This window comes from Oncorhynchus nerka, linkage group LG1 (assembly GCF_034236695.1).
Source record: "Oncorhynchus nerka isolate Pitt River linkage group LG1, Oner_Uvic_2.0, whole genome shotgun sequence".
NCBI classification, from domain to species: Eukaryota; Metazoa; Chordata; class Actinopteri; order Salmoniformes; family Salmonidae; genus Oncorhynchus; species Oncorhynchus nerka.
The window spans coordinates 15,510,926-15,537,726 of record NC_088396.1 but is presented as its reverse complement, the minus strand read 5'-3'; the positions used below and the strand labels follow the sequence as shown (position 1 = coordinate 15,537,726).

The 26,801-nt window shown below is 44.9% G+C and overlaps 1 protein-coding gene across 1 annotated transcript in view; it reads right to left on the bottom strand.

Annotated features, from left to right (window-relative positions):
- The window catches only part of stxbp5l (syntaxin binding protein 5L), a 174,775-nt gene extending 149,093 nt beyond the window's left edge, over nucleotides 1-25,682 (bottom strand). The window contains exons 1-3 of the mRNA XM_065001593.1: nucleotides 25,386-25,682; nucleotides 21,147-21,151; nucleotides 17,911-18,072 (exon numbers count right to left, since the gene is read on the bottom strand). Coding sequence (XP_064857665.1) covers nucleotides 17,911-18,072; nucleotides 21,147-21,151; nucleotides 25,386-25,682 — 464 coding nt within the window. The remainder of the gene's footprint in view (nucleotides 1-17,910; nucleotides 18,073-21,146; nucleotides 21,152-25,385) is intronic.
- Between the last annotated feature and the right edge of the window lie 1,119 nt (nucleotides 25,683-26,801).

Here is a 26,801-nt window from a genome sequence, read left to right as displayed (position 1 = left end):
AGCACGACGGGCGAGGACTGAAGGAGAGAGGGAACGAGGGAGGAGGAAAGAGCCGAACGGGGTGGGATGAAATGAAGATAAAGGGTTCAAAGTGCACTGGACCTAGCTGTTCCAAATAATTGTCATGTTCAGAGAAAGAACACCACTCATCTTTCGCCCTCTGCCGCTGTTGTGTTCTGCTGCACTACCCAAGTGCATTATAACATACCTATTAAATACAGATCTGAAGTGCCTACTGAGATGATGTCGTGATATGTCGAAGAAAAGTATGCATGTGGTGGTGATGTATGTGGTGATGGAGTGCTAATCTCGCCGAGTAAACGTACACTTAATTATACCTATCGTGTCCTTATGTTACTGAGCCTACTACACGACACCTACTCTCCTCTCTGCTCTTCCTCCTCTTTCCGCCCTGCCACAGCTGTGTGTCCTCATCTGTGGAGAGATCAGGCTGGCACACTGTCACCCTGCTTGTCACAGCGGACACCAGGAACGAAGGGACACGATGGGCTACAATTACCAGAGATGGCATGGCAGCCATTACACAGCTTAGCAGGCCATGACTCATCAACCTCCTCCACCCTCCATTTCCACCCTCCATTTCCACCCTCAATCTGAGGGCTGAGGGAGACAGCCTCTCATTTCAAGAGGCCTGTAGGATGGCACACTGGAGGGGGAAATGGAGAAGAGGAGAAAGAAGAAGCTGGCAAAAGGCGAAGGAGTCGATTGGCTCTAGAGAGAGTTCTAACAGGAAAGAGGCAGGCTGGAAATTATGCTCTGGCACTTCCTAAATTAAAGTGGGCAGGAATTCTGGGTAATCTGGACCTGAGGAAATAGGGTCCTTGGCCACCACAGGGAGGGAGGATAGACTTGTGAGCATAATTTAGGTTTTTATCCTCCTCCCGCCTATTTTCTTCTGGTTTTGGCATACTGTAGTTCTGTGAATCATGTGCAAAATTGACACATTTGTTCTGTCTGCAGGCAAATCATTTATTAAAGGGATACTGTGAGAATTCGAGATTTAGGTCGTTTTCCTACTTACCCAGTCAAATGAACTCATGGATGCCACTTTTATGTCTCTGCGTGCAGTTTGGAGATGATAGATTTGAGCATAGCTTAGCGCAGTTCTCCGGTTACAGTATCCTCTCAAAAGCAGGGAAATACACCTTCTAATTACTCCAATGCTGGGTGGTTGGTCAGTCTTACAAAGCTACACATATACAAATGTGTTAATTTTACCAAAGATGGTCTACTATATTGACAAGATAGTCGATTGACAGCTCTAACAATGGAAATACTGTACATGTCCACAAAGATGGAAGACAGGTGCGAGGAGGCTAGATCAGATGGGACCATTCTAGCCAATGAAATGAACAAATAGGTGTCAACAACAAGCTATAGAGAACATTGTATGCGTCCTAATGACATTAACTGAGAATCGAACCCCCAATCCTGGCATTGCAAATGCCATGCTCTACCAACTGAGGAATTGAAGACCCCTAGCTTGCTTAGCAGCTGTCATGCCCTGACCTTAGAGAGCCTTTTTATTTCTCTATTTGGTTAGGTCAGGGTGTGATTTGGGTGGGCATTCTATGTTTTCTATTTCTTTGTTGACCGGGTATGGTTCCCAATCAGAGGCAGCTGTCTATCGTTGTCTCTGTTTGGGGATCATTCTTAGGCAGCACTTTTTCCCACCTTCAGTTGTGGTATCTTGTTTGTGTGTAGTTGCTTTCTGCACTGCATATAGCTTTACGTTCATTTGTAATTGTTTTTTTTTCTTGGTGTTCATTAATAAAGGAAAAATTTACGCCTACCACGCTGCACCTTGGTCTAATTCCAACAACGGACGTAACAGCAGCAGTCCAGCCAGCAGTAATAAAAGAAAAATTGCAAATCTCTGTGTTCCCTCATTAAAATGCAAGAAACAAACCTGATCTGGCAAACACACTACCACACGTGTCACGCTATATTGGGTCCTTCCTGGAAAGACTCACTGGTCTGACTTCCTGGGAAACTGGAGGAAAAATAGGGTCATTAAAAGGCATGGTCCACACTGCCCTCATTCCCCATCTCATCTCATCCCTGTCTCTTTCCCGCCAAGTAAAGAGTGGGGGGTGGCAGGTGGGAGGACACACTGGGACACCCTGCTGTCTCTCTGTCACACTGGTCTCACACAGAGACTTCAGGTAAGTAGGTAAGGGCGTGCGTGTGAATGGGTGTGTGTATACAGCTTGATGGCTGTATGTTTGCATGACATGCACTAGGGTGTGTGTATCTGTCTAGGTGGGGCTGCTTACAGCACGTGTGTTTGTGTAGGTGTGCATTACATGTCCTTGAAAGAGAGGTAAATAATGGGTTATGTGCTCTTTACATCAGTACCCTTCTCTCCCCCTTCTTTTCAGTACCCCCTGTCAGCCCACTGCCTGTCTGCGGACCACTGCACACTTGGAGATGCCAGACCATAATCATTCTGGACAGCTCAGAGGAGCCACCGCGTCAACTGCCTACCACCTCCCCAGATCTCTCTCTCCTTTACAGGCAAGAATGTGTGTGCGCGTGTGTGTGTGTGTGTGAGAGAGAGAGAGAAAGAGAGAGAAAGAAGAGAGAGAGAGAGAGAGAGGTCATGTGTGAAATGGGTGGACCTGTGATAGATAAGTGGATTTGCTGTCCATCCAAGAGGAAAGCAAGCAAGATAAATTGACTGTCAAAAACACAGACACACAGGCAGGTGGGACTGAACAGACTGGGGTGTGGTCTCCAGTGTGTGTGTGTCTGAACTGGCACTATTTACTGCAGTGTCTCATGGTTCACTGCCTTGCATGCACTGCCAATAACGACTCGACCACAAAGGACACACACATTTTTGAAAGAGAGTGAGGCACAGTTCCATTTTTTCCACAGCTGAGTGAGCAAGGTACTTAACCTGGATAGCTGGGGTGGGCGCTAACTGCGTTCTGCCTGGCCATGCAGCTGTAGCCACAGATAGTATGTTAAACAAGCCTGGGTGCCACTGGCTACCACGCTGAGGAGACCTTCATTATCATAAGCGACACAGGACACACACACTAACACACACACATACACTAACACACACACACACACACACACACACACACACACACACACACACACACACACACACACACACACACACACTGGGTAACATGCTGAGGGGCGTCTGTCTGCTACATCATCATAAACTCCATAAACAAAAATCCATACTCAATTCATTCCACTCACAGAGTTATCATTCGAGACTCCTAATCCGGAAGTGACAGCGCTAACCAAATACCATAGCCTACTGCCCATAACATAATAACAAATGCATTGACTTGACTGTACTTCAACTTGTTACGTCGAGCTGCGGTGAACTAAAAAGTGGTGCCACCTGTCTGGAAGCTTCTAGACCAGGGCTCTCCAGTCCAACCCTGTTCCTGGAGAGACCTGACCTGATTCAGTTCATCGACCAGCTAGTTATTAGAATCACGTGCACTAGATTAGCGCTGGAGCCCTGTTCTATAAAACAAAACAGACAAATGGATTGAAGTGTTGAGTTTGTCATCAGCTTAGAACCTGTTGGTTAGTCACAGCCAACCGCAGTACAGAAGACGTAATAGAATGAAACAGACTAGCCAATAAGAGTACAGAACCCTTAATAAGGCAATTAACAGTCAGGACATGCAATTTGGCAATTACTGCACGATGAAGAAAGACATGATTGGAAATATGCCTGAATAGAAACGGAAATACAAAGACAGCACAACATAATCTCTGGTCCATGTGAAGCAAAGTTCAAAGCTCTTGCTCGTGTCACTTGTCATGTGAGGCATGAATGAAATCAAAGGTGGGTGAAATCAAACAACGAAGCACTCAAAAAGCTACTATCACTGCAGCTAATTATCACTGCTATTACCACCTGTTCAGTTTAAATAGAGGCAATAGGAATAAGCTCTAGCATAATATGTAGTAATTGTGTCATACATTTATACAGTAGTAATACTCTGCATTCAGGCATAAGTGCACTATATATGCACAAGTATGTGGACGCGCCTTCAAATGAGTGGATTCTGCTAATTCAGACACAGCTGTTGCCGCCAGGTGTATAAAATCGACAGCACGGCCATGCAATCTCCACAGACAAACATTGGCATAATAATTGCCAGTACCGAAGAGCTCAATGACTTTCAACACGGCACCGTCATAGGATGCCACCTTTCCAGCAAGTAGGTAGGCCACACAAGCTCACAGAATGGGACCGCTAAGTACAGAAGCGCGTAGCATGTAAAAATCCTTTGTCCTCGGTTGCAACGCTCACTACCGAGTTCCAAACCGCCTCTGGAAGCAACTTCAGCACAATAAATGTTCGTCTGGAGCTACATAAAATGGGTTTCCATGGCCGAGTAGACGCACACAATCTTAAGATCACCATGTGCAATGCAAAGTGTTGGCTGGAGCAGTACAAACGCGCTCTCTAGAATTATGAATCACGCTTCACCATCTGGCAGTCCGATGGACAAACCTGGGTTTGGCGGATGCCAGGAGCACGCTGCCTGCCCAAATGCATAGTGCCAACTGTAACTTTTGGTGGAGGAGGAATAATCATCTGGGGCTGTTTTTCATGGTTCGGGCTAAACCCCTTAGTTCCAGCGAAGGAAAATCTTTACGTTACAGCATACAATGACATCCCCAACTTTGGGGAAGGCCCTTTCCTGTTTCAGCATGGCAATATCCCTGTGCACAAAGCAAGGTCCATACAGAAATGGTTTGTCGAGATTGGTGTGGAAGAACATGACTGGCCTGCACAGAACACCTTACCTTAACCCCATCAAACAACTTTGGGATGAATTGGAACGTCGACTGCTAGCCAGACCTAACTGCCCAACATCAGTGCCCACTAATGCTCTTGTGGATGAATGAAAGCAAGTCCCGGCAGCAAAGTTCCAACATCTAGAGGAATTCCTTCCCAGAATAGTGGAGGCTGTTATAGCAGCAAGGAGGGGACCAACTCCATATTAATGCCCATGATTTGTTAATGAGATGTTCGAGCAGGTGTCCACAAACTTATGGTCATGTAGTGTATGATACACAGTTGAAGTCGGAAGTTTACATACACTTAGGTTGGAGTCATTAAAACTAGTTTTATAGTTTTGGCAAGTCGGTTAGAACATCTACTTTGTGCATGACACAAGTAATTTTTCCAACAATTGTTTACAGACATTATTTATCTTATAATTCACTGTATCACAATTCCAGTGGGTCAGAAGTTTACATACACTAAGTTGACTGTGCCTTTAAACAGTTTGTAAAATTCCAGAAAATGATGTCAGGGCTTTAGAAGCTTCTGATAGGCTAATTGACATAATTTCAGTCAATTGCAGGTATACCTGTGGATGCATTTCAAGGCCTAACTTCAAACTCTGTGCCTCTTTGCTTGACATCATTGGAAAATCTAAAGAAATTAGCCAAGACCTCAGGAAAAAATATTGTAGACCTTCACAAGTCTCATTCATCCTTGGGAGCAATTTCCAAACACCTGAAGGTACCACGTTCATCTGTACAAACAACCGTACGCAAGTATAAACACCATGGGGCCATGCAGCCATCATACTGCTCAGGAAGGAGACGCATTCTGTCTCCTAGAGATGAATGTACTTTGGTGAGAAAAGTGCAAATCTATCCCAGAACAACAGCAAAGGACCTTGTGAAGATGATGGAGGACACAGGTACAAAAGTATCTATATCCACAGTAAAACAAGTCCTATATCGACATAACCTGAAAGGCCGCTCAGCAAGGAAGAAACCACTGCTCCAAAACCGCCATAAAAAAAAGCCTGAATACGTTCGTACTTTTTGGAGAAATGTCATCCGGTCTGATGAAACAAAAATAGAACTCTTCGGCCATAATGACCATCATTATGTTTGGAGGAAAAAGGGGGAGGCTTGCAAGCTGAAGAACCTCATCCCAATTGTGAAGCACAGGGGTGACAGCATCATGTCGTGGGGGTGCTTTGCTGCAGGAGGGACTGGTGCACTTTACAAAATAGATGGCATCATGAGGCAGGAAAATTATGTGGATATATTGAAGCAACATCTCAAGACATCAGTCAGGATGTTAAAGCTTGGTTGCAAATGGGTCTTCCAAATGGACAATGACCCCAATCATATTTCCAAAGTTGTGGCAAAATGGCTTATGGACAACAAAATTCACCCAACTTATTGTGGGAAGCTGGTGGAAGGCTACCCGAAACGCTTGACCAAAGTTAAACAATTTCTAGGCAATGCTACCAAATACTAATTGAGTGCATGTAAACTTCTGACCCACTGGGAATGTGATGAAAGAAATAAAAGCTGAAATAAATCATTCTCTCTACTATTATTCTGACATTTCACATTCTTAAAATAAAGTGGTGATCTTAACTGACCTAAGACAGGGGATTTTTACTAGGATTAAATGTCAGGAATTGTGAAAAACAGAGTTTAAATGTATTTGGCTAAGGTGTATGTAAACTTCCGACTTCAACTGTAAATGCTATGATGGTGTTGGTACTGCATGGTATTATGAATGTGGTGTACGTACATTAATCGGATGGTGTTGGTACTGTACGGGTGTATGAGTGTGATGTAGGTACAGTGTTATTATCCTGATGGTGTTGGTACTGTATGGGTGTATGAGTGTGGTGTAGGTACAGTGTTATTATCCTGATGGTGTTGTTGCATTGGCCCTAATCCTTAGCAGAGCTGGCTGTGTTGCAACACTCTACCCTGCCTCCACACACAAAGACGAGCCTTGCTAGATTTTCTGCTCCACAGAATTAGGTGCAGCTAGCTAATAACAACATCCCGCTGTGACCAAACCTGCCAGGGCTCACATACACACACGTACACACACAAACACATAATTGGATAAACACACACACACACACACACACAAATGCACATGGAGAGCCACTCCAACACACACATAGAGACACAGAGGCAGAGAAAGACACACACATCTGCACACATATTCGTTAACAGGCTCACACAAACAAATGTACACACACATTCACACACGTTGCTCTGTGCTGCAGCCAGTAAGAAGGTTCAAGTCCTTCCCTGCTCGGCTGTCCCCCACCCTGCCTCCCACTGCCTCTCTGTGCAAGGCTCAATTTGCCATCAGGAGATATCGATTCTGCTGCCTACAGGCTTTTATAGCAACCAGCACCATCATTAGGGCCCAGCCCAAACACTGCCTGCCTGCCTCCCTGCCCATCGGAGAGAGACAGGGTATAGGGAAAGATGGAGAGTAGAGAAAGACGGAGAGAGAGAGTGAGAGCGAGCAAGACATATACAGTAGAAGGAGAGATAGCTAGAGAGAGGGGGGGGCGAGAGAGGGGGGGGATTTAGAAATAGAGATAGAGATGGCAAGGAATCAGGAAGACAGAGATTCAGAGGAATGAGGAAGACAGGGAGTCAGAGGAATGAGGAAGACAAAGAGTCAGAGGATTGAGGAAGACAGGGAGTCAGAGGAATGAGGAAGACAGCGAGTCAGAGGAATGAGGAAGACAGAGAGTCAGAGGAATGAGGAAGACAGAATCAGAGGAATGAGGAAGGGAAAGGGAGAGTGAAAGAGAAAGAGAGGAAGAGGTACTGCAGAGTGAAGAGTGAGGGAGAAACAGAGAGAGAAGGAGAGAGAGACATGGAAAAGTCTCAGAAATACTGGTGCCTTGTTGTTTATCACTAATTACACATGTACTTTATATTCCAAATGCTAATGTAAGTGCAGTCACACTGTGATATGTGCTGTAGCATAAGAAACAGCCTAAGTAGGATTTACTGCCTAATGTTAGGTAACATCTTGGTAATCACTTCATTTCCCTGGCTTCTATTACATAGGCATTAAATTAATATGTATCCTAAGTAGCTTTCAAAACAGAGCTGAGGGGTTGTTGTCGCTATCTTAATTAGGGTAGATATTCCTAAATCATAAACATACACACTTAGTGTGACTGAAAGAAATCATGGTTGACTATACTACCAAATCATAAACATATAAGACATGCTTTAATTTGTGTGTCTGTGTCCTTACGTGCATGTGCATGTGTGTGCATACGTACATGAGTGTGTGTGTGTGTGTGTGTGTGCGTGCGTGCGTGCGTGCGTGTGTTTGCGTGCGTGTGTGTGTTTGCGTGCCAGCAGCCAGGTCCATACATGCCCATTTAGCAGGTCCACCCCACTCGCCCGCTCCCCTCTGACTGGAACTTATCCTCCAGCTCTGAATCAATGATTATGATGCAGAGGGAATTGCTCTCTCTCTCTCTCTCTCTCTCTCTCTCTCTCTCTCTCTCTCTCTCTCTCTCTCTCTCTCTCTCATTCAGCGCCACCACCACTCCACCCAGCCGGCAGATTGAATAACACAATCAAATTATAGTGGTAGAGTATAAACAGCTTTCAGCTTTCAGGGCATAAACAGCTTTCAGGGCATGAAAAGCATTCAGCTTTCAGGGCATAAACAGCATTCAGGCCAATGGAGGGGGTTTCAGCAGCATGAGGTGGGGTGGCGTGCAAGCCAAGCAGGATAGGGTCGTTTGAATCTCCCGAGAGGCCCAATCATGGGCCTGTCACTTATGAAAATGCCGCATAATGCATTTCTATTGGGGGACATTACAGTAAGTGTCCTCGGGCTGTTGTGTCAAGTTGACAAGCCACAGTGGAGGAAATTGGAAAAGACATCAACACACGGAAACACACAAATAACCTATACACAATTATATACAATACAATACAATACAATACACAGAAACGTAAATGACCTATTGCAATCATAAACACTTGGAAAGAGAAATACACCTATTTTCTGCTCACGAAGGCAGTCATATAAACACTCACTTCAAAATATACTGACTTATACAGTACATGCATGCAGATACGTTTGCCACCATTCATACTGTACACCAAAGCTGTACATGTTCAACTGCAGGCTTATCAGACCAGACATTTCCCGTCTTCTATACCCAATGGGTAAGTGCGCTGTAAGAAAAAATCGTGTTGTTTTTACGATAACTTACTGGCATCCAGTTACGGTAAAAAAAAAAGTACAGTGTGTTACCGTAAATTCGAAATACACTGATTTAACAGTACATTACTATAAACGGTATATTAATGCCCTGTTTAACCAAAGTTAATTTGGAATTTATGGTAACATACTGTACCTTTTTTTATTTTTTATTACCGTAACTTGCATTTAAATTGAAATCGATATGCTGACATCTCCTACAGGGCTTTCGCACTCAGATGGTTCAGATGGTTATTACTAAACTGAGAATTGTTGGAAGCATCAACTAGCCTTGGGACAGCATCCTCATCCCTCCTTGCTCCAGTCGCCTCCTACTCCACACATGTAGCTCAACATCCAAGTATAACCTAATACGTCATCCGGTTTGGGATATTCTCAAGACCATGGCGACACGTGGAAACCCATGGCATGGCTGGATCTATGAAGGGTTTTACACCTCTATTTTTTAGAAGATTGGCTCACAGACGTTTCTGGAAAAATGACATGAGAACTTCAGATTGTGTATAGTTTCGATATCTCTATCGCCAAAAAAATGCAACACCCGGTTGCATCACAAGACCCGATGTGGATGATGGGTTAACCATTGTGGGAAACGATGCTAAACTCTTATGAGAGCTTTCAGAGGACTCAGGTCTGTGTTCAGACATCCAGAATTCAGGATCTCTAAAGGAGAAAACTCACCAGACCGAATGTCGGTAAGTACAGCACAGGGCCGTTTGTTTGCAGTTCGTTAGCTTGCTATCGCCGTGTTTTTTTATACTGTAGGTACCACCCACCGGCGGTGGCTGACGGACGTCATTTCCCGCCTGCTTCTACATGTAGAGTCGGTTTAAGGTCGGTTTTCAAATTACAGCCGACAACATTTTTCAGAGATCCTAAGTACTATCAGTCGGCAAACGCACGACAATCCTATTGGTCTGTCTGTGCCTTAAGCAACAGGTGTGGGGTTGGGACTAGTTCAACCAGGTCACCCGTGATTCAAGTCAGTATCCGACGCCCATCAATGTCTGACGACATTGGGAGATGACGAGTAAACCGGCCACTACGGGCAACAGTGAGCGCTATTACCTTCAAGTAGGTTTCGGATTTGCTAGGGCATTGTGGACAGGGATAGCAGATTGGTGTAAGCATCTCCCTCTGATTCCAAAGGTTGCATGTTTGAATCGAGCAACAGAACGTTGTTTTTGAGATATTTGTTTTAAGCCTATCCCAAACCTTAACCCTTACCTTAACCATTCAGAGTTAATGCCTAAACTTAACCTTAAAAATGTGGAGTTAAGGCCTACACTTAACCACTTTGAAATATAATGTTTGAGAAACATCAATGACGTGAGACAGAGCTAGAGCTAGCATGGGACTTCTGAGTATGCCTTTTTTATTAAGTGGTCTGCTACTCTGTCTGACTCCCTCTCTAACAGGGCCAACTTACACAAACACAGAGCAGATAGCTGTCATAGGATGGATGATTTGTATCCCATTAAGTCTCCCCATTTCCTCTCTCTCTCTCCCTCTCCATCTATCCATTCATCTCTCTCCCCTTTCCTCTCTCTCTCTCTCTATCCATTCATCTCTCTCCCCTTTTCTCTCCCTCTCTCTATCCATTCATCTCTCTCCCCTTTTCTCTCCCTCTCCATCTATCCATCCATCCATCTCTCTCCCCTTTTTTTTCTCTCTCTCTCTCTCTCTCTCTCTCTCTCTCTCTCTCTCTCAACTCCATATACTGAAACGGTGAGTCACTCTGTGGGAAGATAAATAATCCTGCTGTCACTTCAGGGAAGGCCTTATGAAATAGAAGAGGCTGTACACACTCTTATGCCGTAACATCACTAACACTCCACACATACTGTACAGTACCAGCCAAAAGTTCAGACACACTGACCCATTCAAGGTTGTTGTTTTTTTTACTATTTTCTACATTGTAGAATAATTGTGAAGACATCAAAACTATGAAATAACACATATGGAATCATGTAGTAACCACAAAAGTGTTAAACAAATGAAAATATATTTTATGTTGGAGATTCTTCAAAGTAGCCACCCTTTGCCTTGATGACAGCATCACTCTGCATTCCAACTCATCCCAAACCATCTTAATTGGGTTGAGGCTGGGCGATTGTGGAGGCCAGGTCATCTGATGCAGCACTCCATCACTCTCTGTCACGTTCTGACCTTAATTTCCTTTGTTTTGTATTTATTTAGTATGGTCAGGGCGTGAGTTGGGTGGGTTGTCTATGTTTGTTTTTCTAGGTTTTGGGAATTTCTATGTTTCGGCCTAGTATGGTTCTCAATCAGAGGCAGGTGTCATTAGTTGTCATACTTAGGTAGCCTGGGTTTCACTGTGTGTTTGTGGGTGATTGTTTCCGTGTCTGTGTTTGTTCGCCACACGGTACTGTTTCGGTTTTGTTCACGTTTATTGTTTTGTATTCATTGAGTGTTCAGTTCATATTTTTAAATAAACAACCATGGACACTTACCACGCCGCATCTTGGTCCGATCCTTGCTACACCTCCTCTTCAGACGAAGAGGAGGAAAACCTTTACACTCTCCTTCTTGGTCAAATAGCCCTTACACAGCCTGGTAGTGTGTTTGGGTCATGTCCTGTTGAAAAAAATGATAGTCCCACTAAGCGCAAACCAGATGGAATGGCGTGTCGTTCTGCAGCGGTAGCCCTGCTGGTTAAATGTGCCTTGTATTCTAAATAAATCACTGACAGTGTCAACAGCGAAGCACAATCACACCTCCTCCTCCATGCTTCACGGCGGGAACCACACATGCAGGGATCATCCGTTCACTTACTATGCGTCTCACAAGGACACAGCGGTTGGAATAAAAAATCTCAAATTTTGACTCATCAGACCAAAGGACAGATTTCCATCGGTCTAATGTCCATTGCTTGTGTTTCTTGGCCCGAACTAGTCTCTTATTCTTATTGGTGGCATTTAGTAGTGGTTTCTTTGCAGCAATTCGACCACGCATGCCTGATTCACGCAGTCTCCTCTGAACAGTTGAAATGTATCTGTTACTTATTCTCTGTTGCAGAGGTAACTCTGGGTCTTCCTTTCCTGTGGCAGTCCTCATGAGAGGTAGTTTCGTCATAGTGCTTGATGATTTTTCGACTGCACTGACCTTCTTGTCTTAAAACAATGATGGACTGTAATTTATCTTTGCTTATTTGAGCTGTTCATGCCATAATATGGACTTCGTCTTTTACCAAATAGTGCTATCTTCTGTATACCAGCCCAACCTTGTCACAACACAACGGATTGTCTCAAACACATTAAGAAGGATAGAAATTCCACAAATTAACTTTTAACAAGGCACACCGGTTAATTAAAATGCATTCCAGGTGACTAACTCATTAAGCTGGTTGAGAGAATGCCAAGTATGTGCAAAGCTGTCATCAAGGCAAAGGGTGGCTATTTGAAGAATCTCAAATCTCAAATATATTTTGATTTGTTTAACACTTTAATGGTGACTACATGATTATATGTGTTATTTCAGTGTTTTGATGTCTTGACTATTATTCTACAATGTAGAAAATAGGAAAAAATAAAGACAAACCCCGGAATGAGTGGTGTGTTCAAACATGATCATACACACATGTATACACATACTTATATAGGCACACACAACCATATACAGTGCCTTCAGAAAGTATTCATACCCCCTGACTAATTCCCTATTTTGTTGTGTTACAGCCTGAATTCAAAAAGGGATAAAAAAAACATGTTTTTTCTCACCCATTTACACACAATACCAACAATGACAAAGTGAAAGCATGTTTTTAGAAAATGTAGCAAATATATTGAATATAAAATACTAAAATATCTAATTTACATTTGTATTCAAACCCCTGAGTCAATGCTTTGTAGAAGCCCCTTTGGCAGCTATTACAGCTGTGAGTCTTTCTGGGTTTGACCATTATTCTTTTCATAATTCTTTAAGCTCTGTCAAATTGGTTGTTGATTATTACTAAACAACCATTTTCAGTTCTTGCAAAAGATTTCCAGGTAGATTTAAGTCAAATCTGTATCTTGGCCACTCAAGAACATTCACTGTCTTCTCGGTAAGCAACTCCACTTTAGATTTGGTCTTGTATTTGGTCTTGTCACTCTGTCAGAGTGACCATCGGGTTCGTGGTCACCTCCTTGACCAAGACCTTTCTCCCCCGATTGCTCAGTTTGGCCGGGCGGCCAGCTCTAGGACGAGTCTTTGAGGTTCCAAACTTCTTCCATTTAAGAATGATGGAGGCCACTGTGTTCTAGGGGACCTTCAACACTGCAGACATGTGTTGGTACCCTTCCCCAGATCTGTGCCTCAGCACAATCCTGTCTCGGAACTCTACGGACAATTTCTTCGACCTCATTTAAAATATATATATATTTTTTCATTTAAATAACTAGGCAAGTCAGTTATAAGAATAAATTCTTATTTACAATGATGGCCTACACCGGCCAAACCTGGACGATGCTGGGCCAATTGTACACCGCCATATGGGACTCCCAATCACAGCCGGTTGGGATACAGCCTGTATTCAAACCAGGGTGTCTGTAGTGATGCCTCTAGCACTAAGGTGCAGTGCCTTAGACCACTGCGCCACTCGGGAGCAGTCTTCAGGAGCCCATGGCTTGGTGTTTGCTCTGACATGTATTGTCAACTGTGGGACCTTACATAGACAATTGTGTCTCTTTCGAAATCATGTCCAATCAATTGAATTTACCACAGGCGGACTCCAATCAAGTTGTAGAAACATCTCAAGGATGATCAATGGAAGCAGGATGCACCTGAGCTTATTTTCGCGTCTCATAGCAAAGGGTCTGAATACTTAAGTAAATAAGTTATTTCTGTTTTTATTTTGTACAAACATTTGCAAACATTTCTAAAACTCTGTTATCACTTCATCATTATGGGGTCCAATTCTTTAGGATCTAATCTATGTCACATGACTGGGCAGGGGTGCATCCACCCTCTGGGGAGCCAGCCAATCAGAATGAGTTTTTCCCCACAAAAGGGCTTTATTACAGACAGAAATACTACTCCTCTTCAAGTTGGATGGGTTCCGTTGGTGTACAGCAATCTTTAAGTCATACCACAGATTCTCAATTGGATTGAGGTCTGGGATTTGACTAGACCCTTCCAAGACATTTAAATGTTTACCCTTAAACCACTTGAGTGTTGCTTTAGCAGTATGCCTAGGGTCATTGTCCTGCTGGAAGGTGAACCTCCGTCCCAGTCTCAAATCTCTGAAAGACTGAAACAGGTTTCCCTCAAGAATTTCCCTGCATTTAGAGCCATCCATCATTCCTTCAATTCTGACCAGTTTCCCAGTCCCTGCCGATGGAAAAACATCCCCACACCATGATGCTGTCAAAACCATGCTTCACTGTGGGGATGGTATTCTCGGGGTGATGGGAGGTGTTGGGTTTGCACTAGACATAGCGTTTTCCTTGATGGCCAAAAAGCTCAATTTTAGTCTCATCTGACCAGAGTACCTTTTCCAATGTGTTTGGGGAGTCTCCCACAGGCCTTTTGGCAAACACCAAAAGCCACTCTTCTGTAAAGCCCAGCTTTGTGGCGTGTACGGCTTAAAGTGGTCCTATGGACAGATACTCCAATCTCCCGCTGTGGAGCTTTGCAGCTCCTTCAGGCCACGCTCAAGGTCCTAAATGATATCATAAGCGCCATCGATAAAAGACAATAATGTGCAGCCGTATTCATCGACCTGGCCAAAGGCGTTCAACTCTGTCAATCACCACATTCTTATCGGCAGACTCAACAGCCTCAACTACTTCTCAGATTTCAGTGTGTCAAATCGGAGGGCCTATTGTCCGGACCTCTGGAAGTCTCTATGGGGGTGCCACAGGGTTCAATTCTCAGGCCAACTCTTTCCTCTGTATACATCAATGATGTCGCTCTTGCTGCTGGTGATTCTCTGATCCACCTCTACGCAGACGACACCATTCTGTACACTTCTGGCCCTTCTTTGGACACTGTGTTAACAAACCTCCAGACGAGCTTTAATGCCATATACAACTCTCCTTCCGTGGCCTCCAATGGCTCTTAATTGCAAGTAAAACTAAATACATGCTCTTCAACCGATCACTGCCCGCACCTGTCCGCCCATCCAGCATCACTACTCTGGACGGATCTGACTTAGAATATGTGGACAACTACAAATACCTTGGTTAGACTGTAAACTCACCTTCCAGACTCACATTAAGCATCTCCAATCCAAAATTGAATCTAGAATCGGCTTCCTATTTCGCAACAAAGCATCCTTCACTCAAACATACCCTCGTAAAACTGACTATCCTACCAATCCTTGACTTCGGCGATGTCATTTACAAAATAGCCTCCAACATTCTACTCAGAAAATTGGATGCAGTCTATGACAGTGCCATCTGTTTTGTCACCAAAGCCCCATATACTACTATCCACCACTGTGACCTGTATGTTCTCGTTGGCTGGCCCTCGCTTCATATTTGTCGCCAAACCACTGGCTCCAGGTCATCTATAAGTCTCTGCTAGGTAAAGCCCCGCCTTATCTCAGCTCACTGTTCACCATAACAACACCCACCCATAGAACGCGCTCCAGCAGGTATATTTCACTGGACTCATTTCTCCCTCACTAACTTTAAGCATCAGCTGTCAGAGCAGCTCACAGATCATTACACTTGCACATAGCCTACCTGTAAATAGCCCATCCAACTACCTCATCCCTATACTGTAAAAAAAAAAAAAATTGCTCCTTTGCACCCCATTATCTCTACTTGCACATTCATCTTCTGCACATCTATCACACCAGTGTTTAATTGATAAATTGTAATTACTTTGCCGCTACGGCCTATTTATTGCCTTACCTCCCTCACCTCATTTGCATACACTGGCAGGTTTGTCGTGGTGCCATATTCGTTCCATTTTTTCATTCCATTAACAATGGATTTAATGGTGCTTCGTGGGATGTTCAAAGTTTGGGATATTTTTTATAACCCAACCCTGATCTGTACTTCTCCACAACTTTGTCCCTGACCTGTTTGGAGAGCTCCTTGGTCTTCATGATGCCGCTTGCTTAGTGGTGCCCCTTGCTTAGTGGTGTTGCAGACTCTGGGGCCTTTCAGAACAGGTGTAGATATACTGAGATTATGTGACAGATCACGAGACACTTAAATAAAGTCCACCTGTGTGCAATCTAACAAATTATGTGATTTCTGAAGGTAATTGGTTGCACCAGATCTTATTAAGGGGCTTCATAGCGAAGGGGGTGAATACATACAGTATGCACGCACCACTTTTCTGTTTTAAATTTTTATTTCTTTTTTTAAACAAGTGATTTTTTTTCATTTCACTTCACCAATTTGGACTATTTTGTGTATGTCCATTACATGAAATCCAAATAAAAATCCATTTAAATTACAGGTTGTAATGCAACAAAATAGGAAAAATGCCAAGGGGGAATTAATACTTTTGCAAGGCACTGTATTTCAGCTCATGAAACACTTTATATGTTACATTTTATATTTTTGTTCAGTGTAGTAATGTGTTGCATTGGATTTGCCCAAAAACCAAAACACTTTGTTTTCAGGACAAAAAGTGAATTAGTTTGCCACATTTTCTGCAGTATTCATTTAGTGCATTGTTGCCAACAGGATGCATACTTTGGAATATTTTTATTCTGTACAGGCATCCTACTTTTCACTCTTTAGTGTAGTGAATAACTACAATGTTGTTGATCCATCCTCAGTTTTCTCTTATCACAGCCACTACATGTTAACTCCTGAAATTATTTCGGGTTGCCATAACAAAGGGTTTGAATACTTATTGACTCAAATTTAAAAAAAACTAATTTTACTTTGATGTTATGAGGAATTCTGTGTAGGACAGTGAAGCAAAAATATCGATGGAATACATTTTAAATTCAGGCTGTAACACAAAAAAAAATGTGATAAAAGTCAAGGAGTCTGAATACTTTCTGAAGACACAGTAAATCATGATAAACTCAAGTTTACAAGTGCACACACACACACACACACACACACACACACACACACACACCCTGATGCTGTAGGAGCTGATTATACGGAGCGAAGGTTCTGGGCTTTTTAAAGCTAAGAACTGCTTTGAGGAAAGGTTATGGAGCTTGTGCATTGAGACATGACTCACTCACCCTCTGCTGTCTAAATACCAGATGCAAAAGGATCAGACAGCCACATTCATCTCCTATCTGCTGTAACGCAGCGGGAGGGAGAGAGAGGATGGAGGGAGAGTGAGAGAGAGGGGCGGGAGGGAGAAAGGTGTGGAGAGATGGATATAAATAGAGAGAAACAGAGGGAGAGACAGGTGAAGGTGTAATGGAATAGGGCGAGAGAATCAAATCAAATGTTAATTGTCACATGCGCCGAATGCAACAAGTGTAGACTCTACCCTGCAATGCTTACTTACGAGCCATTTCCCAACAATGCAGTTAAAAAGTAATAGCATTTACAAATAGATTCAAAGAAAATAGTAACACAATAAAATAACAATAACGAGGCCATATAACAGGCTATATACAAGCAGTACCAGTACTGGGGTACGAGGTACTTGGGGTGGTTGATTGAGGTAATATGTACAGTACATGTAGGTTTGGTGAGGTGATTGATTTAAGTACTATGTACATGTAGGTAGGGGGTTGAAAGCAGAAAGTCCAGGTAGCCATTTCATTAACTGTTCAGCAGTGTTATGGCTTTGGGGTAGAGCTGTTCAAGAGCCTTTTGGTCTCAGACTTGGCGCTCCGGTACCGTTTGCAGTGCGGTAGCAGAGAGAACAGACAGTGACTGGATTCTTTGACTATTTTTAGGGCCTTCCTATCTTATTGCCTGGTATATCGGTCCTGGATGACAGGCAGCTCAGACCCAGTGATGCACTGGGCCGTACACACTACCCTCTGTAGCGCATTGCGGTCGGTTGCGGAGCAGTTGCCATACCAGGCGGTGATGCAGCCAGTCAAGATGTTCTCAATGGTGCAGATGTAGAACTTTCTGAGGGCCCATGTCACATTTGTTCAGCTTCCTGAGGGGGAAGAGGCATTGTCATGTCCAACTGTGTTGGTGTGTTTGGACCATGATAAGTCCTTAATGATGTGGACACCGAGGGAGCTCTTGCCTAAGTTGAGGGAGAGATTGTTGTCCTGGCACCACACTGCCAGGTCTCTGACCTCCTCCCTGTAGAAGAAAGAGATGTGGTGCTCGAGCGAAAGATGGAAGGAGGCTAAGGGAAGCACAGCAAAATAGACAGAGAAAAGGTAGGGAGAGCCAGAGGTGGTGAAAAGGGAGGTCACACCTCTTGACACATAATCCATCAGCACTAAGCATAAGAGCCAGAAAAAGCCCAGGGACAGTAACACACACACACACACACACACACACACACACACACACACACACACACACACACACACACACACAAAGGACAGGCCACGGAAAGCAAAACATGACTTAAATTTAACAAGTAAGGCCAGGACAGACATGAAAACCCACTGCTCTGCACTCGGCCAGCATCTCACTGCAGTTCTCATTCCGGTATGAGCCACATGTACTCAACATGTGTTCTCTGTAAGTGACTTCGGGTAATTGACCCCACCCTTAACAATACTGTAATTAGAGACGGAGCCAAAGTGACAATCTGCAGTTCAGTAATCTGCATGTAGCGGGGATCTGTTCAATAGACTGGCACAAGGTCTTATATACTCCTCGTATTTATACACTGTGTGTGTGTGTGTGTGTGTGTGTGTGTGTGTGTGTGTGTGTGTGTGTGTGTGTGTGTGTGTATGTGTGTGTGTGTGTGTGTGTGTGTCCTCCACCAAGGGCAGAAAGCCTTATACCCCTCAATCAAATCACAACAGCACACCACTTAGCAAGCACACCCTGCCTAACACAATCTAATTTAGAGGAATTCACTACAGGCCTAGCTTAATCTCTCTCTCTCGATTGATTTTATTTGACATTTAAAAAAAATATATATACATGTATACACAGTACATACATTTTAAAACATGTGAGGGATAGCACAGTAAAGTCAATGACTTATTTCATTGTGGTCCCTTCAGTTCATATCAGACCAGAGTCGTTCAGCTGTCGCCTCCACATCCACTGTAAATCCATTGTCAAACCTTTTCAAATTCTCCTTCTTGCGTTTTCCCCTTAAGGGGATAGTTTCCCAAATTACAAAATTACTTTTTAGTTTTTCAAATGCACATTTTTGAGCAATTGTGGCACAAATCCAATGCAAGCCAATTATACCTATTAGCATTTCCGCACTCCATATCCAAATCCCCACTGTAATTTGGGTGAACTATCCCTTTAAGGCTCTAAACAATGGTGTTTATCTCCATCCCACACCTGGACATGCTGTTTCAGCCAGGGGCAGGGTGACAGACTGTACATCTAAACAAATGCACAAGGGAAACAGAAACAAACAGCTCCAATAGAAGTATATTGCCTAGACAGCATAAGGTGATAATGTCAATTAGCAAGAGGAGCATCTTGGTAACAAAACAACTATGAATAACTGTCTAGGGAAAGAAGGAGACTGAATGACGTGATGTTTACCCTAGCACCATTCACTGACACCTTGTTAGATCGTTTCCAAGATTGGTGACCTTTGCTGTCATTAGACACTCATTAGAAACCTGTATAGAGGTCACAGGTCAAAGTTCTTCACGGAGGTTATTACATGACTGTCAAATAACTTCATGGACTAGAACCCACCCTTTAACATGAACAACATAACCCTGCCTCGCACAAAGCCTGAAGGCAGATGATATCCCCTAGAGCAGCGGTATTCTAATCTGACCGTACAAGGTTGGGACGACTGCTGCTTTTCTGTTCTACCTGACAATGAATTTCACTCGGGTCCAAATCAGTCCCGAATTAGAGGTTTTAAGTCGTGGAAGTGGCTTTGTAGTCCAGATTTGAATGCGAAGGCCCTAGAGCTTTACATGCAGCCTTTAGTTCAGCAGGTTAACACTGTCTTCACTGGTAGATGAGCCACACCCAGGTTCTATTCATTACGTAGCCTACACACTATAGTCATTCCATGCCATTACAGACTTCAGGCACACACTATGGCAAATAAAGGCACATTACCTTTTCACATTTCGAAAAAACACCCACTATTTAATGACCCAGTGCCTCTTCAGTTTAAGTAGCATAGGCCTCTTCAAGAGACCGATCTGTCCTGGATCCGCTACGGCTCAAATTCATTCAACACCCACTGTGACCCACATAACAAAGAGAGCCATGGCTTAGTCGAAGTGATGATTAGTATTATGCTCCCACGCACTTCACTACTGTATGCTACAGTACACTACAAATGGCACACACACACACACAAACACCCAACACACATAATGCCCCTGCATCCCTGTGTCTATGTGTGTTCAGATGACAAGTCGTTAGACGTGGCTGGGTACCATCATCCTACAAACACGACACAGAAATGCAATCAAACCACCCATAGACATAGGCCAATGTTTACACAGTGTCTTGATGGTTACCTTCACACACACACTTTATTCATACATACTGTACATACATGCATACTGTACATACAGTACCAGCCAAAAGTTTGGACACACCTACTCATTCAAGTTTTTTTTTATACATTGTAGAATAATAGTGAAGACATCGAAACACTGAAATAACACATGGATTCATGTAGTAACCAAAAAAGTGTTAAACAAATCAACATATACTTAATATTCTAGATTCTTTAAAGTAGCCACCCTTTGCCTTGATTACAACTTTACACACGCTTGGCATTCTCTCAACCAGCTTCACGAGGTAGTCACCTGGAATGCATTTCAAATAACAGGTGCGCCTTGTTCAAAGTTAATTTGTGGAATGTCTTTCCTTCTTAACACGTTTTGATAAAAGACCAAATAAGCAACGAGAAATAGCAGTCCATCATTACTTTAAGACATGAAGGTCAGTCAATATGGGAAACTTCAATAACTTTTAAAGTTTCATCAAGTGCAATCGCTAAAAATCATGAAGCGCTATGATGAAACGGGCTCTCATGAGGACCGCCACAGGAAAGGAAGACTCAGAGTTACCTCTGCTGCAGAGGATAAGTTCATTAGAGGTAACTGCACCTCAGATTGCAGCCCAAATAAATGCTTCACAGTGTTCAAGTAACAGACACATCTCAACTGTTCAGAGGAGACAGCCTATGTCTCCCTCCAGTCCCTCGACTTCTTGGCTCTGACGGAAACATGGATCACCACAGACAACACCGCTACTCCTACTGCTCTCTCTTCGTCCGCCCACGTGCTCTCGCACACCCCGAGAGCTTCTGGTCAGCGGGGTGGTGGCACCGGGATCCTCATCTCTCCCAAGTGGTCATTCTCTCTTTCTCCCCTTACCCATCTGGCTATCGCCTCCTTTGAATTCCATGCTGTCACAGTTACCAGCCCTTTCAAGCTTAACATCCTTATCATTTATCGCCCTCCAGGTTCCCTCGGAGAGTTCATCAATGAGCTTGATGCCTTGATAAGCTCCTTTCCTGAGGACGGCTCACCTCTCACAGTTCTGGGCGACTTTAACCTCCCCACGTCTACCTTTGACTCATTCCTCTCTGCCTCCTTCTTTCCACTCCTCTCCTCTTTGACCTCACCCTCTCACCTTCCCCCTACTCACAAGGCAGGCAATACGCTCGACCTCATCTTTACTAGATGCTGTTCCTCCACTAACCTCATTGCAACTCCCCTCCAAGTCTCCGACCACTACCTTGTATCCTTTTCCCTCTCGCTCTCATCCAACACTTCCCACACTGCCCCTACTCGGATGGTATCGCGCCGTCCCAACCTTCGCTCTCTCTCTCCCGCTACTCTCTCCTCTTCCATCCTATCATCTCTTCCCTCTGCTCAAACCTTCTCCAACCTATCTCCTGATTCTGCCTCCTCAACCCTCCTCTCCTCCCTTTCTGCATCCTTTGACTCTCTATGTCCCCTATCCTCCAGGCCGGCTCGGTCCTCCCCTCCCGCTCCGTGGCTCGACGACTCATTGCGAGCTCACAGAACAGGGCTCCGGGCAGCCGAGCGGAAATGGAGGAAAACTCGCCTCCCTGCAGACCTGGCATCCTTTCACTCCCTCCTCTCTACATTTTCCTCCTCTGTCTCTGCTGCTAAAGCCACTTTCTACCACTCTAAATTCCAAGCATCTGCCTCTAACCCTAGGAAGCTCTTTGCCACCTTCTCCTCCCTCTTGAATCCTCCTCCCCCCCCCTCCTCCCTCTCTGCAGATGACTTCGTCAACCATTTTGAAAAGAAGGTCGACGACATCCGATCCTCGTTTGCTAAGTCAAACGACACCGCTGGTTCTGCTCACACTGCCCTACCCTGTGCTCTGACCTCTTTCTCCCCTCTCTCTCCAGATGACATCTCGCGTCTTGTGACGGCCGGCCGCCCAACAACCTGCCCGCTTGACCCTATCCCCTCCTCTCTTCTCCAGACCATCTCCGGTGACCTTCTCCCTTACCTCACCTCGCTCATCAACTCATCCCTGACCGCTGGCTTCAAGAGAGCGAGAGTTGCACCCCTTCTGAAAAAACCTACACTCGATCCCTCCGATGTCAACAACTACAGACCAGTATCCCTTCTTTCTTTTCTCTCCAAAACTCTTGAACGTGCCGTCCTTGGCCAGCTCTCCCGCTATCTCTCTCAGAATGACCTTCTTGATCCAAATCAGTCAGGTTTCAAGACTAGTCATTCAACTGAGACTGCTCTTCTCTGTATCACGGAGGCGCTCCGCACTGCTAAAGCTAACTCTCTCTCCTCTGCTCTCATCCTTCTAGACCTATCGGCTGCCTTCGATACTGTGAACCATCAGATCCTCCTCTCCACCCTCTCCGAGTTGGGCATCTCCGGCGCGGCCCACGCTTGGATTGCGTCCTACCTGACAGGTCGCTCCTACCAGGTGGCGTGGCGAGAATCCGTCTCCTCACCACGTGCTCTCACCACTGGTGTCCCCCAGGGCTCTGTTCTAGGCCCTCTCCTATTCTCGCTATACACCAAGTCACTTGGCTCTGTCATAACCTCACATGGTCTCTCCTATCATTGCTATGCAGACGACACACAATTAATCTTCTCCTTTCCCCTTCTGACGACCAGGTGGCGAATCGCATCTCTGCATGTCTGGCAGACATATCAGTGTGGATGACGGATCATCACCTCAAGCTGAACCTCGGCAAGACGGAGCTGCTCTTCCTCCCGGGAAGGACTGCCCGTTCCATGATCTCGCCATCACGGTTGACAACTCCATTGTGTCCTCGTCCCAGAGCGCTAAGAACCTTGGCGTGATCCTGGACAACACCTGTCGTTCTCAAATAACATCAAGGCGGTGGCCCGTTCCTGTAGGTTCATGCTCTACAACATCCGCAGAGTACGACCCTGCCTCACACAGGAAGCGGCGCAGGTCCTAATCCAGGCACTTGTCATCTCCCGTCTGGATTACTGCAACTCGCTGTTGGCTGGGCTCCCTGCCTGTGCCATTAAACCCCTACAACTCATCCAGAACGCCGCAGCCCGTCTGGTGTTCAACCTTCCCAAGTTCTCTCCACGTCACCCCGCTCCTCCGCTCTCTCCACTGGCTTCCAGTTGAAGCTCGCATCCGCTACAAGACCATGGTGCTTGCCTACGGAGCTGTGAGGGGAACGGCACCTCACTACCTCCAGGCTCTGATCAGGCCCTACACCCAAAACAAGGGCACTGCGTTCATCCACCTCTGGCCTGCTCGCCTCCCTACCACTGAGGAAGTACAGTTCCCGCTCAGCCCAGTCAAAACTGTTCGCTGCTCTGGCCCCCCAATGGTGGAACAAACTCCCTCACGACGCCAGGACAGCGGAGTCAATCACCACCTTCCGGAGACACCTGAAACCCCACCTCTTTAAGGAATACCTAGGATAGGATAAAGTAATCCTTCTCCCCCTCCCCCCTTAAAAGACCTAGATGCACTATTGTAAAGTGGCTGTTCCACTGGATGTCATAAGGTGAAAGCACCAATTTGTAAGTCGCTCTGGATAAGAGCGTCTGCTAAATGACTTAAATGTAAATGTAAATGTAATGTAAATGTGAATCAGGCCTTCATGGTCGAATTGCTGCAAAGAAACCACTACTAAAGGAAACCAATAAGAAGACACTTGCTTGGGCCAAGAAACACAAGCAATGGATGTTAGACCAGTGGAAATCTGTCCTTTGGTCTGATGAGTCCAAATCTGAGATTTTTGGTTCCAACCGCCGTGTCCTTGTGAGACACAGAGTAGGTGAACGGATGATCTCCGCATGACTGGTTCCCACCATGAAGCATGGAGGAGGAGGTGTGATGGTGTGGGGGTGCTTTCCTGGTGACACTGTCAGTGATTTATTTAGAAGTCAAGGCACACTTAACCAGCATGGCTACCACAGCATTCTGCAGCGAGACGCCATCCCATCTGGTTTGCACTTAGTGGGACTATCGTTTGTTTTTCAACAGGACAATGACCCAAAACACACCTCCAGGCTGTGTGAGGGCTATTTTACCAAGGAGAGTGATGGAGTGCTGCATCAGATGACCTGGCCTCCACAATCCCCCGACCGCAGAATGAAGGAAAAGCAGCCAACAAGTGCTCAGCATATGTGGGAAAAAATTCCAGGTGAAGCTGGTTGAGAGAATGGCAAGAGTGTGCAAAGCTGTCATCAAGGCAAAGGGTGGCTACTTTGAAGAACCTCAAATATAAAATACATTTTGATTTGTTTAACACTTTTTTGGTTACTACATGATTGTAGGGGTCCAGATTCTGTAGCTCTTTCAGAACATCAGCTATCTGGATTTGGGTGAAGGAGAAGTAGAGGAGGCTTTTGCAAGTTGCTGTGGGGGGTGCAGAGCTGTTAACCGAGGTAGGCGTAGCCAGGTGGAAAGCATGGCCAGCCGTAGAAAAATGCTTATTGAAATCCGTGATTATCGTATATTTATCGGTGGTGACAGTGTTTCCTAGCCTCATTGCAGTGGGCAGCTGGGAGGAGGTGCTCTTATTCTCCATGGACTTTAGTGTCCCAGATCATTTTGGAGTTTATGCTACAGGATGCAAATTTCTGTTTGAAAAAGCTAGCCTTTGGTTCCTAACTTCCCTGAAATGTTGCATATCACGGGGGCAAATCGATGCTAATGTAAAACGCCACAGAATGTTGTTCTGCTGGTCAAAGGCAGTCAAGTCTGGAGTGATTTGGAGATAGAGCACTTGCATGCCCCATTTTATGAAGCACTTTTAAAGAGGCATCCTCTACTAACGGAATGAGGTCAATATCCTTCTAGGATACCCGGGCCAGGTCGATTAGAAAGGCCTGCTCGCTGAAGTGTTTTAGGGAGTGTTTGACAGTGATGAGGGGTGGTCGTTTGACCGCGGACCCATTACGGACGCAGACAATGAAGCAATGATCGCTGAGATCCTGGTTGAAGACAGCAGAGGTGTATTTGGAGGGCAGGTTGGTCAGGATGATATCTATGAGGGTGCTTGTGTTTACAGATTTAGAGTTGTACCTGGTAGGTTCCTTGATCATTTGTTTGAGATTGCGGGCATCTAGCTTAGATTGTAGGACGGCCGGGGTGTTAAGCATATCCCAGTTTAGGTCACCTAACAGTACGAACTCTGAAGATAAATGGGGGCAATTAATTCACATATGGTATCCAGGGCACAACTAGGGGCTGAGGGGGGTCTATAACAAGTGGCAGCAGTGAGAGACTTATTTCTGGAAAGGTGGATTTTTAAAAGTAGAAGCTCGAACTGTTTGGGAACAGGCCTGGATAGCATGACAGAACTCTGCAGACAATCTCTGCAGTAGATTGCAACTCTGCCCCCTTTGGCAGTTTAATCTTGGCGGAAAATGTTGTAGTTGGGGATGGAAATTTCAGAATTTTTGGTGGCCTTCCTAAGCCAGGATTCAGAAAAGGCTAGGACATCAGGGTTGGTGGAGTGTGCTAAAGCAGTGAATAAAACACACTTAGGGAGGAGGCTTCTGATGTTAACATGCATGAAACCAAGGCTTTCACGGTTACAGAAGTCAACAAATGATAGCGCCAGGGGAATAGGAGTGGAACTGGGGGCTACAGGGCCTGGGTTAACATCTACATCACCAGAGGAACAGAGGAGGAGTAGGATAAGGGTACGGTTAAAGGCTATAAGAACTGGTTGTCTAGTGCGTTGGGAACAGAGAATAAAAGGAGCAGATTTCTGGGCGTGGTAGAATAGATTCAGGGCATAATGTACAGACAATGGTATGGTAGGATGTGAGTACAATGGAGTTAAACCTTGGCGTTGAGTGATGATGAGAGAGGTTTAGTTTCTGGAGGCACCAGTTAAGCCAGGTGAGGTCTCCGAATGTGTGTGGGGTGGGACAAAAGGGCTATCTAAGGCATGTTGAGTGGGACTGAGGGCTCTACAGTGAAATAAAACAATAAGAACTAGCCAAGACAGCAGTAGACATTAGAGAGAGGCATAAAGCAATCACAGGTGTTGATCAGGAGAGCTAAGACAACAATGGGTAAATGGCGATGAATGGGCAGAGCGGGTCAGTTAGGTACATACAGGACCTGAGTTCGAGGCTGGGGCCGACAGGTAAACAAAATGAGGTACCGTGTTATTAAAACAGTCCAGGGGGCATCAGCTGTGTAGCCGAGTGATCACAGGGTCAAAAGAGCAGCAATAGGTGAGTCAGGGTGCTGTTCGGTGGTCACGA